The following is a 16,765-nucleotide window of genomic DNA, read 5'->3' on the forward strand; positions in this document are numbered from 1 at the left end:
CCTCCTCCCTCTCCCAGCACCGGGAGCAGCCTCCAGGGCAGAGCCGGGGCCGTCACCAGCCGGCTCCTGTCAATGGCGAGACCAGCGCTTGCGCCGCCGTTATTCCAGTTTAATTTAGAGCTGCTTGTCCGAAGCGCGGGGTCATTAGGGGGCAGCGGGGTTGCCCCGTGGGGCCCAGAGCCCTTCCCAGCGGCAGGGTTTCCTCGGCAAACCACCGGTTCATTGAGGCTGGGGTGGGGCAGGGGGGGAGCGAGGGGAGATTGGGACCCACGTCCCGTGCGTGGTGCTCTGCCTGGCCACGGCCATGGTGTCCTGTCCCATCCCGTCCCTTCCCACACACACACCCACACACACACCCCCCCGTCGTGCTGGGGGCTGCCGGGCTCTGTCTCTCCTACCCCCGCTCCCCTCAACCAAAGCACTTGCCCCGTTGCTGCTGGGTCCCCACGCCGGGCCACAGCTCCCCTGCCCCAAATCCTCCTCCTGCGCAGCCACCGCTCCTGGCGTCCCACAGCACAGGACCCCCTGACCCCATGCTGGGGCCACTGGGGCCAACTCTGTGCCAGGCCCTGACCCCAGCTGCCACCTCTGCCGGCCCCCTGCACCCTCAGCTCCAGCCTGAAGCCCCCCCCTCTGCTGCCAGCCCCAGTCCCTGCGGCCCTCGGCCGTCCCCAGGCACCCACTGCCGACACTGCGCAATGGCTGGGCTGCGGCAGGGCCATGCATGCCATGTCACAGCCATGCACGCTGCAGCGGGGCCGTGCACGCCGTGTTGGAGCTGTGCACGCCGTGTCACGGCCATGCACGCTGCAGCGGGGCCGTGCACGCCATGTCAGAGCCCTGCACATCTCACACACACACACACACACTCTCTCTCTCTCTCTCTCTCTCACCGACACACAGACAGACAGACAGACGGGGTGCCCAGCGTTACTGCACTGAACCTGCTGGGAAACGGGACGCTGTGGTGGCCTGGGGATCCCGTGCCCTGGGGGTGAGGCCACCGCACGGGGCTCCTACATGGGTTAGGTGCAAGCTAAGTGCGCTACGGTGCCCTTCCCGCAGTGATGAGTACGATTAGCTGCGTTTAAAAGGTGGGGAAACTGAGGCACGGGGCTGCAGAGGGACCAGGGCAGGAGGGGGACTCACACGCCTCACCTTGTGACACCCCACAGCAGGACCCAGGTGTGTGAGCCCCTCTTCTCCCCACACTTGCGTGGGGGGAGAGCTCTGAGGGTGCGCAGCCCCTGCAGCCTGGCCCCTCGCCCGCAGTGTCACGGGTCCCTCCAGCGCCCGGCCTCGCTGGGGACGCTCGGGGGGCTGCCGGAGCTGCTGGGTGCCCGGGGCAAGGCGGCGGTGAAGGCGCCGATGATGGCAGCGTTGCCCAAAAACGCCAGTCCGGCGGTGCCAAAGGTGCCGGGGAGCCCCGGGACGGGCAGGTGGCCCCGCAGCCAGGCCCGGCGCGAGCGCGCGTCGCAGAGGATGGCCTCCAGCTGGAAGTGGGTGCCCAGCACGGCGCAGATGTGGAAGAGCTGGTGGCTGTGGCCTGCCCGGGGGAGGGAGAAGCCAACGTCACCCCTGGGTGCTGGGACTCCCTGCGCAGCTCCTGCTGCTTTGCGGGGCTGGGGACCGGAGCTGCGGCACTGGGGGGCACTGGGGGGCACCAGGAGGCACCGGGAGGGGGGGAATGGCTGCTCACCGATGTAGTCGAAGCGGCCGGGCGCCAGGCGCTCAGGAAGGTGGGAGGCGAAGAGGAAGCCGGTGAGCAGCGCGAAGAGGAGGTGGTAGCAGTACCCGGCCATGGCATCGCTCCAGGGGTGGTTACTCCAGAAGAAGAAGAGGAGCTGTGGGGAGGGGGGGGGTGAAAAAGGGGGAGGGGGACAAACACCTGGGACCCCCGTGGTGGTGGCACCCGGCCCCTGACCCCCCCCCGCTCCCGGCTCACCCGGCAGAAGAGCGGGATGTTGTCGTAGAGGAAGGGGTAGACGAAAGCCGCCGTCCGCAGCACCTTGCTCAGCCGGGGACGCTCCAGCTCCGGGAAGCTGTGAAGGGGGACCGGGGCCGGGGGGGCAACACACGCACAGATCCCTGTCGGCCCCCACAGCCAGGACCCTGCAAGCACCTTGGCTTTGGGCCTGAGCAGGGACATCCCCCCCCCCCCCAGCCCCGAGACACCCCCAGAGCTGAGAAGGACAAAATCCTCCAGCCCCAGTTTCCACCCGGCTGCGGCGCTGGAGCTTCGACCCCGAAACGTACCGGGAGTAGCAGGAGAGGCCGGTGCAGACAAAGGAGTTCAAAGCGGCCGCGGGGACAAAGTAACGGTGCCAAACGCCGCTGACCCAGTGGTCCGGCATCGCGTAGGCACCGTAGGCAAAAGCACAGCCTGCGAGAGAAATGCAGCGTGATGGGGCCACTGGCTCCCCGGCCCCGGCCCCAGACCCGGCCCCGGCCCCGTGCCGGACCCTCTCGGCAGCGGCTCACCCAGGCTGTAGAGGCTGAGGGCTCCGTAGTCGCAGAAGTAGCAGATGTGGCGGGCGCGCGCCGACATGGAGCTGAAGGTGTGGGCGCAGCTGGAGGCGAAGGGGTAGAGGCAGACGAGCAGCAGGTAGATGAGCAGCGGCCAGTGGTAGGGGTCCCGCCACAGCTCCAGGGAGGAGGAGAGCACCAGGAAGCGCCACACGAAATACCTGCGGGCACAGGAGACGCTGGGGTGAGCTCCGTCCCTGTCCCCATCTCCAGCCTGTCTTTGTCCCCATCCCCATCTCCATCCTCATCCCCGTGCTTGTCCCCATCTCCACACCTCTGTCCCCATTCCCGTCTCCATCCTTCCACCATTGCCATCCTTCCATCATTGCCATCCCCGTCCCTGTCCCTATTCCCGTCTCCACCCTTCCGTCATTGCCATCCTTACCTGTCCCCGTCCCCATTCCCATCTCCATCCTTCCACCATTGCCATCCTTCCATCATTGCCATCCCCGTCCCTGTCCCCATTCCCGTCTCCACCCTTCCGTCATTGCCATCCTTCCGTCATTGCCATCCCTGTCCCTGTCCCCATTCCCTTCTCCATCCTTCCATCATTGCCATCCCTGTCCCTGTCCCCATTCCCATCTCCATCCTTCCACCATTGCCATCCTTCCATCATTGCCATCCCCGTCCCTGTCCCCATTCCCTTCTCCATCCTTCCACCATTGCCATCCCCATCCCTGTCCCCATCCCCATCCCTGTCTCTATCCTGTGTCCCCATCACCATTCCAATTCACATCCTCGTCTCTGTCCCCATCCCCGTCCCCACCAGGCCGGCAGGAAGTGTGTCCAGATGTTGACTGTCTCGTTAGTCATCTGGAAGGAGCTGAGGACGCAGTCAAGGGCTGAGCTCTTGGGGTGCCGGTACCCTGACATGATCCCATCCTCCCAGAAGGTCTGTGGGGACAGCGGGGCCGGTCAGGGGACGCAGCGGGGGGAGCGGGGCAGCCCCCGAGAGCTGCTCTGGCCTCGCGGTGGGTGGGGAAACTGAGGCAGGATGGGCTGGGAGCATCTCAGCAGCCGGAGCAAGGTTGGCCGGGGACCCCGGGTGATTTTCCACCTTGGAGGAGGGAAGTGGGGGGAGAAACGGGGGGGACGGAGCCCCGCCAGCACCCAGCCACACGTACCCGAGGCACCTGGTGGACCCGGAAGATCTGCGGCAGCTTTATCGTCAGCATGGCGGGGCCGGGGCGCCGGGGGCTGGAGGTGTCAGGGCACCGGGCCACAGCCCATGTCCTGCGGAGACGGGACGGAGCCCAGTGGGCGACTGGGACGGGGCTGCAGGAGCCAGAACAGCCACCCCACCCCACCCCCCCCCCGCCCCCCAGTGTTACGCAGGGTCCGGGATGAAGCGGGACACCAAACTCGGCGGGTGGGGAAACTGAGGCACGGCATGGGGAAAGCAGCCCGACAGCACCGGTGGTGGGGGGGGTCCTGAGTGTCCCCACTCACCACCCCCCAGCCCAAAACTCACCCAGTGGTTTATAAGGGGCGGGGGGGGGGGGGGGGGGGCAGAAAAGAAGAAAAAAAAAAAGAAAACCAACAAAACAACCCGCAAGCGTCCGGAGACCCCTCCCACCACCCTGCGCGGAGCCGGCGAGGAGCACGGGTGGGACATGGGGGACACCGTGCTGGCAGCCCCCTCCTCCAGCCGCCCCGGGGAGCCCCCTCCTCGCCCCCATGGGCCGGGGGGGTCCCGTCCCCTCCAGGGCCGCTCGCTGCCCCTCTCCCCGGCCCCCTGCAGCGCTGGGAAATGGCCGAGGGTCCCCCCCCGGCCCCGGCAGCTCCTGCTCGTTGGCGAAGGGGCAGCCGCGGCCTCTGCGGGGGCTCAAAGGGAGCTTTGTACCGGCCACGCCGCCTGCTTTGGCTGAAATCCCCCCCCCTCCTCAAATCCCCCCAAATGCCAGACCCCTCACTGCGCACGGGGGGGTTTTGCCCCGCCGTGTGCTGCCAGAGGGGCACGTGCACCTCCATGGGTGGCGGGGGGACTGGCAAGTGGCTTCTTTATCGAACTTTATCGAACTTTAAATGCCAAGGAGCCCCTCAGCTGGGAGAGCCGGACCCAGATCCGCAGCAAACCCCCCCCCTCGGGTGACATGGCGGGGGTCCCACGAAGAGACCTGGGAAGAGGGAGAAGAGGCGGAAAAAGCGAAAACAAGTTTGGGAAAACATCCCCGACTGACCTGCTGGCGTCCCGCTGGCATGAGGAGGGCTGGAGGTGGCTCGGGCTCAGTCCATGGCGGCGAATGCCAGCGGAGGCGTCCACCCGGGGCTGGATGCAGGCGCCGGTCAGGAGGTGGAGGGTTGAGCTGTGAGCGGGATCGGTGCTTTCACAGCCCCCATTTTTGGGGATTTCTTTACCATTGGAGGGCTCGTGTTCCCGGCTCGGCCGCGGGAGCCGGGCACAGCTCGGTGGGACGAGCAGGTCGCATCCACGGCACTCGGCGGGCAGAGCCGCGCACTGGGCTCTGGTCCTGCCTTTCTCCGGCCGGCGTTGGCAGGAGGCCGGCGGGAGGGTCTGGGGTCTCGGGACCTGCCGGATCTTGGCAGGGATGCAGCCCCCGGAGCTGAAAAGCCCCTCCAAAATAACCTGGATGAAGCACAGCAAAGCCCGGGTTCGGGGCAGGGAGATGGGGGAGAAGCGGGAAGCGGAGGCGCAGAGAGGGAGGGGAAAGGCCGGTGAGCGGGGCTGGAGACAGGGATGCTCCCGGGGTTTTCCAAGGATTCGTCACCCCAATGAGCAGGACCAGGAGTCCCAACTCTCGATCAGTGTTATAACGCTTTTATCCTGCTTCAATTCCAGACCCACAGCCATGGGGCGACCCCGGCAGCAACATGCGGCCGCCGCCGACTGGGAACGGCGGCCCGGAGTTCGGTGACGGGGCAGGTGGCGCATCCACAGCCGCCGGCGAGGCCGTGAACGCCGGGGCAGCGTCTTGGCACAGCCCTCCTGAGCTGGAAGAGGCGTTTCCAGCCCCTTCGGAAGGGACAGAGCTGGCGGTGACGGGTCCCTTTTGTGCCACCGCAGGCAGCGGCGTTGGGACGCAGGGCACGTCTCGCCCCGCGGGAAGAAGTCGCCCCCGGCTTCTTCTCCCACTGCAGCCTGAAAGACGGAGTCGCCTTTTCGCAACACCCCCCCTCCCCCCCAAAAACCTTCCCAGTGCTGGCAGCCGCCAAAGAACTGGAGGAGGGCAAATTCTACCGGCGCCCGGCTCAGCGCTTCCCACCAGCAGGGCAAATAAAGGAGCTTTGGTGTGGGAATACAGGGAATGGAAGAGTTTCCTCCCCCCACCCCCGCCATAAACCACCGCCCTCCAGCTTCCCCAGTCACAGCGCCCGACTTCGCGGGCTGCCCGGCTCTGCCCCCGACACCCAGCCTCTTAAAGGCGCCTCGAATCGCCATTTAAAAGTCACGCGTATTTAAAGACGTCTACTTTCCAACCCCCCGGTTTAAAACCGAGCTGAGAAGCCGCCCCATGAACCACCGCCGTTATTTTTGCTGTTCACGACGGCTGCCGGCGTTAGGATGCCCCCGAGGGCAGTAACGGGGGAGGTTTAGGATGGATATTAGGAAAAAATTCTTCACCAAAAGGGTTGCCAAGCGTTGGACCAGGCTGCCCAGGGCAGCGGTGGAGTCGCCATCCCTGGAGGGGTTTAAAAGCCGGGACCGTGGCGCCGAGGGACGTGGGTCAGCGGGGGTTTGGGCAGGGTTGGGTCGATGGTTGGACTCGCCCATCCCAACGGCCCCTTCCAGCCGTAACTATCCTGTGATTCCAGGCAGAGTCCTGGCAAAAGGACAAACTCACCCTGACCCCCGAAGGGCAGCGGGCAAAGGAACGAAGGAAAACACTCTTCCGGCTACAGGGATAAGGAAGGGACCCACCTACATTTGATCCCAGCAACTCAACAGCAAACCAAGGTTACGCCTTCCTTCACCCAAGTCAAATAACAAAGGCGTTGGGAACGGCAAAGCTTCTTTTTTTTTTTTTTTCTTTTTTTTCTGAAAAGCAAAACGTTTGGTCAGCAAAGCGCAGGTTTGAGGGCGGATTCACACATCAAAAAACGTACCCGTCCCTGGGGCTGCCCAGGAGACGGACGGGGCCGGGCTGGGAATCACCACAGAACGAGAGCTACAAACATCTTGTATTTTATTAAGCCAGTCAATGTGTTTGGATCCCAGACAAGACACATGCCGTGAGAGCCCCCGCGCTCCCCCTCGTCCCTGCTGGGCTCCACCAGCCATCCCCTCGCTCCCCCAGCAAGAGCGATCCGCGCGCGCGTCCCTGGGCTGGGCGGCTTTTGTGCAAAAGGAGGAGGGAGGGAGGGAGAGGTGACCATCCCTCGCCTCGGACCAAGCCACGGTCCTCTCCCCGCCAGCAGACGGAGATGGGACCTGCGATACGGGGACCCTGGGCCAACCCTCCGGCCTTTCCCCATTCTCGCAGCCACCCTGTCGTCCCCACCCCGTGTTCTGCCCCAGCCAGACCGGCTAGCTCTGCTAGACATCAAGAAGGGGGGGGGGGGGGGGGGGAAGAAATAAACAGAAAAAAACAACAAAAAAATCAAATCTAAGTTGCAAAGCGCAAATCCAAGGCATTGCAGGCGGCATCCAGCCCGGCAAGGATGGGAGCAGAAGGAGGCGCCTGCTTGGCACAGCCCGTGAAACCGCTGAGCAGAAGCCCAAGGAGCACCAGGGACCGCGTCCACCCCGGCACGGGATGGGGACAGCCCCTGTGCCACCCCCTCCCGGGAAACCCAGCGAGCCTCAACCACCACAAACCCGCGCTCTCCCAGCCTGGGGTCACCCCACAGGGCTCAACATGGTGGTAACGAAGAGGGGGAAAAAAAAAAAAAAAATCAAAACCAAGAAACACACAAAAACACGTCAAAAACACTGCTTTCGGCCCACAAGATTGTTTTTCTTTTCGCTCTCCTTCCCCAGCACTGTGGGCGATAACGGGACGAGCTCGGAGCGGGTGGCAGCAAGCTTTGAGCCGGGACAGCAATAGCACCGTCTGGGCGAGCGGCGGAGCAGAGCTGGCCGTCACCCGGCTCGCGCCTGGCGGGAGCGCGGCAGGGCGGTTTGGGGCTCGCTCTCGGGCTGGGATGGAAACGCGTCGGGGAGCTCGCGGGACACCCCAGCCCCGCGCGGAGCAGAAAGCCAGGAGACGCAGAGCCTCCCCCCCGACCTTCACCTTTTCTTTAGCCCTGGAGAACCGCTCAGCATCGGCCGCCAGCACAACCCGCCAGGGAGCCCGGGCTCCTGCTTTTGGCTTCTGGGTTGGGATTTGGAAGGGACGCACCAAATCGCGTCTGGGGCAAACTGGGCCTGGGGCGTAACGGGTGGGTATCAATTTATAGCCAGGGAGGAGACTCCCACTCACGGCAAGTGCTGGGATTGGGGCTAAGAAGTGTCTTCTTTCACCCCAACCTTAAAGACGTCAAGTTGCTCCTCCATTAGAAGGCAACACTTGCCGGAGGACGCAGCTTGCCATCTTCCCTGAGGCCGCTTTGCAGCTACGCTGTTCCGGAGCTTTGAAGTCTCCCGTTCTTTCAGCTCGGCCTATCTCTGACCGGGGACATGCATCCAAAACAGAAACCAAATTATCAGGTCCTCAACCCTAGTGGCAGGTTCTGGAGCTTTCAGGTGCCTTTTTTTTTTTTTTGTAAAAGGTCACTGTCCCTCCCCCCTCAGCCCAGAGGTACGACGTCCCGAATGATGCCACTGGGCAGTTAAGCGTCCCTGGTGAAGGGCCAGGGCCTTCTCCTCCTCTCCAGGTGTGCAAAGCTCCAGGGCAACACTAAAACAACGCCTCGGGAGAGCAGGGCAGTTACTGAGGGACGAGGACAGTAAGGCAACAGCTTTGTTGCCTTTTAGGAAGAAGCCCTCCGAGGGCGCCGTGTGGCCCCTAGGCGGGCTCACCGCAGCTCAGCAACATCTCGTTACGGAAATGTCAAGTTTATTTACTTTTTTCTTAAACTGCCTTCTGTATCCAGCCCAAACAAGCCCTGGGGCTGACTCGGGACGCGGAGAGACCGGGTTAGCCCAGTTTCTGCCCCCGACTGTGAGCCCTTGCTGCCAGTGACAGCACCCGCTGCCCTGAGCCCACAGCACTGGGCTCCCGGCTCTCACCCCGCACCACGGAGCTACGGGAACCGGAGCTACGGAACCGAGAGCGCCGTGATGGGAGCGCCGGGCGGTGCCTTTGGGTTGCTGCTTTATTTGCATTGCTCTTTCCTCCCCCTCGAGATCCAGCTGTGGCCAAGGGAACACCTGGCCCGGAGCGAAGCTGAGGGACGCCTCCAGCTCCTCGCTGGTTTGATGGCAGCCAAGCGCCGCTCTCCGCTCTATAAACCCCGCGCGCAGGCTCTGCGCCATGCAGCCACAAGGGAATGACAATAAACCTCTCAGGACTGCAAAGGCAGCCCGGCTGCAGCTCGAGCAGCCCTCCAGAAGACGGCTGCAGACTGCAGACCCTGCCGATGTGCTTTGCAGCGAGGAGGCAGATGGTTTTCTTAAGCAGCGGGGGGGGAAAGCACAGTCCACCAGCCACCCGTCCCACTGCGCCAGGCTTCCAGCGAACGGGGAGCGTATTTCACCGTAGCTCAGCAGCACTCCCCGAGCCAAGGGAGGGGCAGGCGGGGAGGTGACTCTGCCATCCACATCGCTCTGCCTCATACACTGAAGGACATGTCCCACAAGGCGACTCTCTTTTCTTTTTCCACCCCATCAAACAAAAATAATGAGCTAGACAAACAAATGGCTTCAAAGAAAAACCCCGGTAGCGCTGGAGGAAAGAGTGACTGACGAGCTTCACAGCCCATCTTAGATCTCTAAGAACACCCAAGATGAGCCAGAGTCTTTGAGCTGCTGTTCTGCTTGTGTTGTTTCCTTGGCTTAGCCTAGAAAAGCACCGCGAGTTTCAGGAGAAGCTGCAAAAGGAACGACCTGTAGGGAAAGCCTGCCCCTCCACCCCCTCCCACCTGCCCTTCAGCCCCCACGGAATGGAGCTGGAACTTCCCGCTCGGCATTTCTCTCTGCTGTGCTACGAGGCCGCATGCTGCAAAGGAAGTGAAACTGGAATACCGATGAATCCTCTGGGACTTGTGCTGTTGGGTTTTGTTGGGTTTGTTTTTTTTTTTTTTAAGTTTTTACCTGAAAACAAATCCTGCCACTCCAGTACAATGCATCATGCTAGGAAGTCCGCACAGATTGGAGTATGTTGCTTGTCCTTCCATATCATGCCCCTTTTGTAGCAGCTTCTGGCTGGCCCATGTGAAAAAAAAAAAAAAAAACACACAAATGTAGAAGACTAGTGGTTTTTACTTGCATAGCTGCTGTTAGTTCATGTGGATGGAGACATCTGTTTCTTGAGTACATTGACGCAGATGAACTACAAAGAGGCCGTTCAGCCTATTTCCCTCCGCTCTGCTGTCCCGGGAGCAACCCGTTTCTTCATTTCCAAGCATCAGGGTGTGACAGGAGGACGTCAGACACGGGTTGCTTGAGATGCCGTCAGGATGGAGGTCTGAAAGGTCCCTCGCAGGTCACACGGGGAATTAGCTCTTCCAGCATCCGTCCAGGTAACATCATCCCTTCTTTTTGGGATGCTAAAAGCGCTGAACGGTTTGTGAGCTCAGTCCTGGGCAGCGGCGGTCACCGCGCTGCCTCTGCCTGCCCTGGAGGGACGTGAGGACGGGGGATACAAACACTCAAGTTCTGCCACCCTCTCTAGCACGGCATAGCAGCAGTGGTGCGTCCGAACAACCAGCAGAAGAGATAATGGCTTTGAGATCCTCCTTCCTCCTCCACACCTCATTGCAAGATTTAGAGAGCAAAAAGAATAAAGGGAAAAAAGAAAATAAAAAGGAAAAAAAAGAAAAAAAAAAAAAAAGAAGAGGCATTGGGTCCTTCGGAGATGTCTGCTCCGTCACAGCACTCAAGCCAAGTGGTTGAGCCTTATCGGTGTTTAAATCCCACACAGTTCTTCTCTCTCTTCCAGCATCTCTGCCGGGCTCCGCTCCTTTTCTCCAAGGTCTAACGCTGGAATCAAGGAAGCGGGAGGGACGGGGGAAGGAGGAGCAGAGTCCTTTTCACCTCCCTCGAGCAGCCCGGCCAGTCGCGTTGCTCATGAAGTGTGCAGCTTGTAAGCAGAGCAAGGGTGTGCGCTTCAGTCTGCTCTCTCCTTGCAGGCCGCCATCCCTTTGCACTAAGCCTGCTCCGTGGGCGACAGGGAAAGGAAATAAATATGCTTGCTCAAAGAAAAAAAAAAAAAAAAATTATATTAAGAGCTTTCCCCCCCTTTTAAATAGCATAATTGTTTCCTTTTCTCTCTGACATTGGAAGAGTATCCAGAACCCCAGAGGAACTCCACTTTTTCTTTTTTTTTTAATATTATTTATATATATAAAAACTAAGAATTAAAAGGAAAAAAAAAAACAACCTTGAAAAATAATTAATTCAAAGGAGGAGGGAGGGGGAAAAAAAAAAAAGAAAAAAAAGAATATCTGCTTTCCTGTCACCAGATTGCCAAACAAGGGCTAAACACTCTTTGGATCTTCTTTCCCAAACTTAGGAGGGCTCCATTTCTGCTGCGCTGGTTTGGTTTCACTAAAGTCAAGTCCACGCTTTAGAAGCCGCCTGCCCATTTCAGATGGCGGAGCAAGCTCTGGGCGGGGGGGAGTGAGGGGGAACGAATGACTGCCCGTCTCTCGCCCATCTCTGCCGACTGGGAGAAGGGCAGAGCTCTGCCTCGGCCATGCCGAGGTGCCTCTCTCTTCTCAGAGCAGTTGGCGCCGTCGGAGATGTACAGCCGTCTGGTCGGGATACAGGTGGAGGGTGTCTGTGTGCGTGCCCAAATTGGAAAATTTTTTTTTTGTGGTTTTTTTTTTTTGTTTTGGTTTTTTTTTTTTGGTAGGTATTTTTGTTATTGTTGCTGCTGCTGCTTCTTCGTGTCTAAGTGTCGCCTGGATTTTTGTTTCCTTCGTTCAGACGCTGCACGTTCCGAGAGGGGGAGAGAAAGGTACACCAACCCGATGCCTTTCTGATCATCAGCCCATCTCTTTCCACTGCTTGTAGAACTCCAGAACATTTTTTATTTCTACGCTGGCATTGGCGGCTGCCTGGATGGCAGACTGCAAACAAACAGAGACAAAACAGGGTATTTTTTTCTTGTCCTGTCAAGAGGACTGCCCTTTACAACTTGGAGATTCTCAGGCAGTTTGTCATGGCTAAAAGACCCAATTCTCCTTCATGCCAAAGCTGCTCTGGCAGGAGAGACCTGCACAGACGTGCAAATTACTTCTCCCACCTCCCCCAGGACACTTTGCACCACAAAAGCATGACAAATCAAGGGGCCTTTCAAGGAAATAGGAACCACTTCTTCTAAACTAAATTTGGGAAATCCAGGACAGTTATTACCCAAGGCAGAAAACATTAGAAAAAAAAAAAAAGAAAGAATTCTCTTGCCAATCAACCCGATTTTGATCTTGCTAGGAAGCAGAAAGAGCTGCTGACCTGCATGGGCGCCGAGAACGTGCTTGGGTCCTCCAGCTGAAAGCCCGTGATGATGGTGACCATTCCTGTGGTGTCGTCTTCTCCGCTTCCCTGGGACACTGTCAGTTGTTTGCAGCTGTCCAGTATTTTATAGAGATTCCTGCCACATCGATGCAAGAAAAGAGAAACAGAAGGGAAAAGTCAGAGGGAAAACCACTTGTTTGTGCAAACAGTTTCATATATGCTCAGGAGGACACGCGGAAGGCAGGACTGTTTCTCTGTTGCCTCTTGAGGGCTTTTCTGAGACCCTTCTTCGCACCAAGTGTTCGGTGCTATGCGAGACGAATGCTCTAACACACTCTCTAGGGAATTTTAAAATTACTCACACAGAACACCAAATCAAGCAAGCTGCATGACGGGTCCCAGTGCTAACACCCCTCCCCAAAGCCACCTGCCTGCTGGGAGTCAGGCTCAGACATCTCCAGATGCTGTCATCTTACCAGGCATCTAAATCTTGTCTCTTCAATTTATGCCTCTCAAAGCTCTTCCCAACATCTTTCTGGCAACGGATGTACCTAAGGAAAGATGAGAGTCACTGAGCTCACACGGAGACCATCCCACAGGCTGAAGTCAATGCTCTACAGCAGGTCTGCCAGGTGCTGCAGGACCCTTTTGCAACGCTGCCTTTTATCAATCAAAGTAACACCCAAAGGCCTGCCAAAGGCATCCCCCGTGAAATCCCTCGGATCGCCTCCCATCTCCCCACCATCACTGGGCGCAGCTCACAATATTACACGTGTTTCAACGCCCACCAGCCCCGACACAGGCCCTGAAGATGCAGTTTGCCTTCACAGAAGCAGAGCTCCTTGCCCTCCTACGGCTAACCCAGGCAACAACGCAGTACAGCTCTTCCAGCACCCCCAGCGCATCAGCACAAGGTACTGCTCAGTTTCATACACCGATAGAGACACAACTCCCTCCACTTCTCAAAAGCACCGACATTTCACGGCCGAGCACCAGCTACAAGCGCATGTGGAGAACCAGCTGCCAAATCTGTTACTTCGGCACCTTCCCTCTTGCCAAGCGCATTCCCGAGGCCTGGCTTCCCCTTGGCCCACTCCTCACTCTGCTCCAAGGGATGCACAGCCCACTCCCCCCATCGACATCATCTTCCACCCCAAAATAACAGCCATTCCAAAAGCAAGGACAAATCACACCACTCTCACCTGTTTCCCTTTTTAAATTCTGCCTCCAGATAGCGGATGCTGTCCCGAGCACCTGCGTTCTCCTTTTTCAGGAAGTCTAAGCCATCGATCACTAACAGGAAAAAAAAAAAAAAGGAAAAAAAAAAAGAGAGAAGGAAAAACATCTGGGTTACAGCTATACTTCTGCAAACTAATCCAGATGTGCCAAGAATTCCTCATCGAACTGAACCGTCTGTGATGCACGGCAGCAGTGGCTGCCACAGGAGGCAGCGGGTGAACAGGGCTGTTTGTCGATACACTACGTTAGATTCCAAAGCACGGGCCACACAAAACAGACCCCAAAAGTGCCACGTGGAAATGGTTTTTCAGCTGCTTCAGCCAAAGTAAAGGACAACAGCAGCAGGCGAGAAAGGCACCACCTTGGCCCACAGGGCTTGCCCTCTAGCGAGGGGATGAGGGGAAGGCAGGCTCAGTGATTTGAGGTGGAGTCTCCATACCTGTTCGAGGGATGATGATTATGAACCTCCCGCTGGTGGCTAGCTGCTTGACGACAGCCAGGTGCTGGCAGAGGGCCTGGGTGTCCGGGACAAGATAAGGAGACATGGCTGACTGCGCTTTGGGCTGCTGGAGACTTCCCTCCAGCTGAGAAACCTCCAGCTGAAAAAACACACAAGCAGAGACACTTGTTTCACATTTATGCTGAAAGAAACCATCAAACAAGGCAGGACTCACCCTGCAAAGCTCCATCGAGCCCTGGCAACCTCCCAGCACATGGAGCAGAGGGCTGGAGGCAACTAGGAAGTCAGAGGGAGGTGACTGTCCCACTCTACACTGCACTGGTGCGGCCCTGCCTCGGGTACTGTGGGCTGGTTTGGGCACCTCAATACAAGACGACCCCCAAACTATTAAGAGGGTGTCCAGAGGAGGGTGACCAAGATGGTGAAAGGTCTCAAGGGGAAGATTTATGAGGAGCAGCTGAGGTCACTTGGCTTGTTCAGCTTGGAGAAGAGAAGGCTGAGGGGTGCCCTCATGGCAGCCCGCACCTTCCTCAAGGCGGGCAGCAGCGGGGAGGCGCTGATCTCTCTCTGGTGAGCAGCGACAGGGCACGAGGACATGGAATGAAGTTGCATCAGGGGAAGTTCAGATTGGCCATTAGGAAAAGGTTCTTCACTGACAAGGCGGTCGGTGACTGGAACAGGCTCCCCAGGGAAGCGGCCACGGCACCAAGCCTGGCAGAGTTCAAGGAGTGTCTGGACAACACTCGTAGGCACAGGGTTCAGTTTTAGGTAGCCCCGTGACGAGCAGGGAGATGGACTCCATGATCCTTATGGATCCCTTCCAACTCGAGATGTTCTGTCTTTGCAGAACAGACACTGCCTCTGTGCAGAATGAGAGCAGAGAGCTGCCCCTTCCCTCCCCAGTTTCAGATATTTCTGCCACCACCCTGCCAGTTTTCAGGCTGGAACCAGCATCTCCTACCTGCAGTCGAAGCTGAGCCATATCTCTCATCAGCCTGTTCCGACGCGCTTCCTCTGCAGCCTAGTTACAGAAACAAACTTCCATATCAGTTAGCAGGAAACACACAAGCTGACATTACCCCATGCTTCCAGAAACAGGGTGAAAAGAGGGTACATGAGTAGCTTTAAGGAGCAAAACTTTTGTCTCGCAACAAAGAACTGTGATTATAGTTACAATCTAACGGTAATCTACAGGAAATTATGCCAAGTACAGAGAATTAGCCCGCCTCTGCCAACTCACCATGTGAAACTGGGCTTGCGCCTGGTGCAGCAAGTTGTCTTGCTCCGACTGTGCTATGCTGATGAAGATCCCAAGCTCCGAGTTGAACTGCAGGATGCTGCCTTGCAAGTGGGTAATGAAGTGGCCGAAGCTCCGAATGCAGCAAATCCGAACAATAGACTGCAAAGAAGCAGACAGGCAATCACCAGCCACGTCTCCCCACGGGGGCTGTAGCCAGCTCTGACCCTGCAGCTCGCGCTTTCGGAAAAAGCTATTAAAAAAAAAATCCAAAGGAAACATTTCTGATGGAAACGTGCTTCTGAAGACAGAAACCACAGGAGAGGGCTGCAGGAAAGCCTACAGTTGGCCAGAAACCGGAGAAGTGCTTGCAGTCTGGGCTTCCCCGAGTCCAGAAAACATCAGCAAGTTCTCCCCCACAAATCTCTGCTCAAGCCCTCAGTGCTGGGAAAAGCAATCAAATAATACAACAACCTAGATCTGATTTTGGGGCAGGCATTACTCTTGGCTGGGCTACTGAGCAAAGGCAGCAAAAGGTGAGCTGACGTGGGATTGCTGCACTTTGCTCCGGCTGCCCCGGCAGCACGAGATGCCATGCAAGACCTCAGCTGGCTGGACTGCGATTTCACAAACACGTGTCCCACGTCACGCAGCAGAGCGGTGCCCTCAAATCAAGGCAGAAGATGTTAATGTATTATTCCCCACTCCAAAGGGAGCAGACTGGTCTAGCAAGGCAAGACCGGAGAAGAACAGTTGCATTTTTCTGCACACCTCCACTACCCAGAAACGATCACCTTGGCCCTTTGTGCTGGGGAAAAGAGACAGAAGTGCACTGCGAGAGCACAGAGTGCCACACCAAGTGAGATTTCACTGACTTTTGCACTTACTAGAGAAGGATCGCAGGAAGTATCCTGCGGCTCCAACCAAATTCCCTTAATTCCCCCAATCCCTGCAGCTCCTCCCCAAATTCCCTCTTCTGCCCAGACAGGGAGGTCAGGAGACTTCATCCAGCACAGCTGTCAACGTGTGACTCTGCTTCCTTTCACAACGACTCTGACAGGGAGAGGAAGGCAAGGCAATTTTTTGAGCACTGATTTTTGGATAGACAGGTGATTGCAGCAACCACCAGTAACTCAGACTCAGAAGTTTGAATCAGTTTGAGGTCTTTTTTGGCAAGAAAGAACTAGATCTTCATCCGCACAGCGAAAAGGCTGCACCTCCACAAAGTAAAACGCAGCTCGTGCCGAGATTCAGGGTTTACCCTGACTCACCTCCTCAACTGCTGAGAAAATGGGCCGGTCTTGCTCAAAGTTAAACTTCTTGTGTGCATTTTTCAGAGGGGGAAGATTTCGCAGGGCCACGTCTTCTGGGAGCAGCAAGTTGGCTTTCAGGTCTGGGAGCTCAGCACCACTCAGAATGTCCTTGACTTCATTACACAGGGCCAGCCCTGGAGAGGATGGAGGGGAAGCACAGCAATATATGGCGGCTTAAAAAAAAAAAAACTGATGTGGGGACAAAGAGGAAAACTGCTTTAAGGCACAAAATCTGTAATGATCAAGGGCAGAGGTTTTAAATTACACGTGTACTGTGAGCATGTGTTGAAGGAGGAACAAAAAGGCCACCCACAACATAAAGAGTAACCATCCCAAACAACCTGCTGAGACACACCACTTCAGAAAAACTGTAGTTTGGAGGGTTAGCTTTCCCATTCCTTCCAACAGACAAACAATTTGGTTCAAACTATGCTTCTCAAGAACCACGGGGATCTTTAGGCTGAGCTACACGG

The 16,765-nt window shown here is 57.6% G+C and overlaps 2 protein-coding genes across 5 annotated transcripts in view; both read right to left on the minus strand.

Moving 5' to 3' along the window:
* Nucleotides 1–100: 100 nt before the first annotated feature.
* Nucleotides 101–5,248, minus strand: PAQR6 (progestin and adipoQ receptor family member 6). 3 transcript variants are annotated; one of them, XM_054182547.1, is made up of 8 exons: nt 4,707–5,248; nt 3,651–3,759; nt 3,293–3,420; nt 2,482–2,687; nt 2,257–2,383; nt 1,946–2,042; nt 1,700–1,844; nt 1,149–1,546 (listed from the first exon to the last, which is right to left on the minus strand). In XM_054182547.1, the coding sequence occupies exons 2-8, from the start codon at nt 3,699–3,701 to the stop codon at nt 1,275–1,277; spliced, it is 1,026 nt and encodes a 341-aa protein (XP_054038522.1). In that variant the 5' UTR covers nt 3,702–3,759; nt 4,707–5,248; the 3' UTR covers nt 1,149–1,274. The 3 variants fall into 3 exon arrangements, with proteins under 3 accessions (XP_054038521.1, XP_054038523.1, XP_054038522.1); XM_054182546.1 differs by lacking the exon at nt 1,946–2,042 and having other exon boundaries at nt 101–1,546; XM_054182548.1 differs by lacking the exons at nt 1,946–2,042; nt 4,707–5,248 and having other exon boundaries at nt 101–1,546; nt 3,293–3,349; nt 3,651–3,697.
* Nucleotides 5,249–9,284: 4,036 nt separating this feature from the next.
* The window catches only part of SMG5 (SMG5 nonsense mediated mRNA decay factor), a 29,726-nt gene continuing 22,245 nt past the window's right edge, over nt 9,285–16,765 (minus strand). Inside the window, exons 15-22 of one of the 2 annotated variants that reach the window (XM_054182544.1) lie at nt 16,251–16,426; nt 14,983–15,141; nt 14,704–14,763; nt 13,722–13,881; nt 13,246–13,336; nt 12,520–12,594; nt 12,041–12,179; nt 9,285–11,658 (exon numbers count right to left, since the gene is read on the minus strand). In XM_054182544.1, the coding sequence (XP_054038519.1) occupies nt 11,575–11,658; nt 12,041–12,179; nt 12,520–12,594; nt 13,246–13,336; nt 13,722–13,881; nt 14,704–14,763; nt 14,983–15,141; nt 16,251–16,426 (944 nt within the window). In that variant the 3' untranslated portion in view covers nt 9,285–11,574. Of the gene's footprint in view, nt 11,659–12,040; nt 12,180–12,519; nt 12,595–13,245; nt 13,337–13,721; nt 13,882–14,703; nt 14,781–14,982; nt 15,142–16,250; nt 16,427–16,765 lie in introns of those variants that run through there. The other variant, XM_054182545.1, reaches the window with a different exon arrangement.

Source organism: Rissa tridactyla, chromosome 23, assembly GCF_028500815.1.
Source record: "Rissa tridactyla isolate bRisTri1 chromosome 23, bRisTri1.patW.cur.20221130, whole genome shotgun sequence".
Taxonomy (NCBI): Eukaryota; Metazoa; Chordata; class Aves; order Charadriiformes; family Laridae; genus Rissa; species Rissa tridactyla.

Bases quoted from the DNA above. Each gene is read 5' to 3' on its own strand.
- PAQR6 (XM_054182546.1), bottom strand. From the start codon at position 3,701: ATGCTGACGATAAAGCTGCCGCAGATCTTCCGGGTCCACCAGGTGCCT. The intron at 3,421-3,650 runs GTACGTGTGGCT...CTGTCCCCACAG, and splicing joins GGGTCCACCAGGTGCCTCGG to ACCTTCTGGGAGGATGGGAT. The intron at 2,384-2,481 runs GTGAGCCGCTGC...TTTCTCTCGCAG, and splicing joins CCTCAGCCTCTACAGCCTGG to GCTGTGCTTTTGCCTACGGT.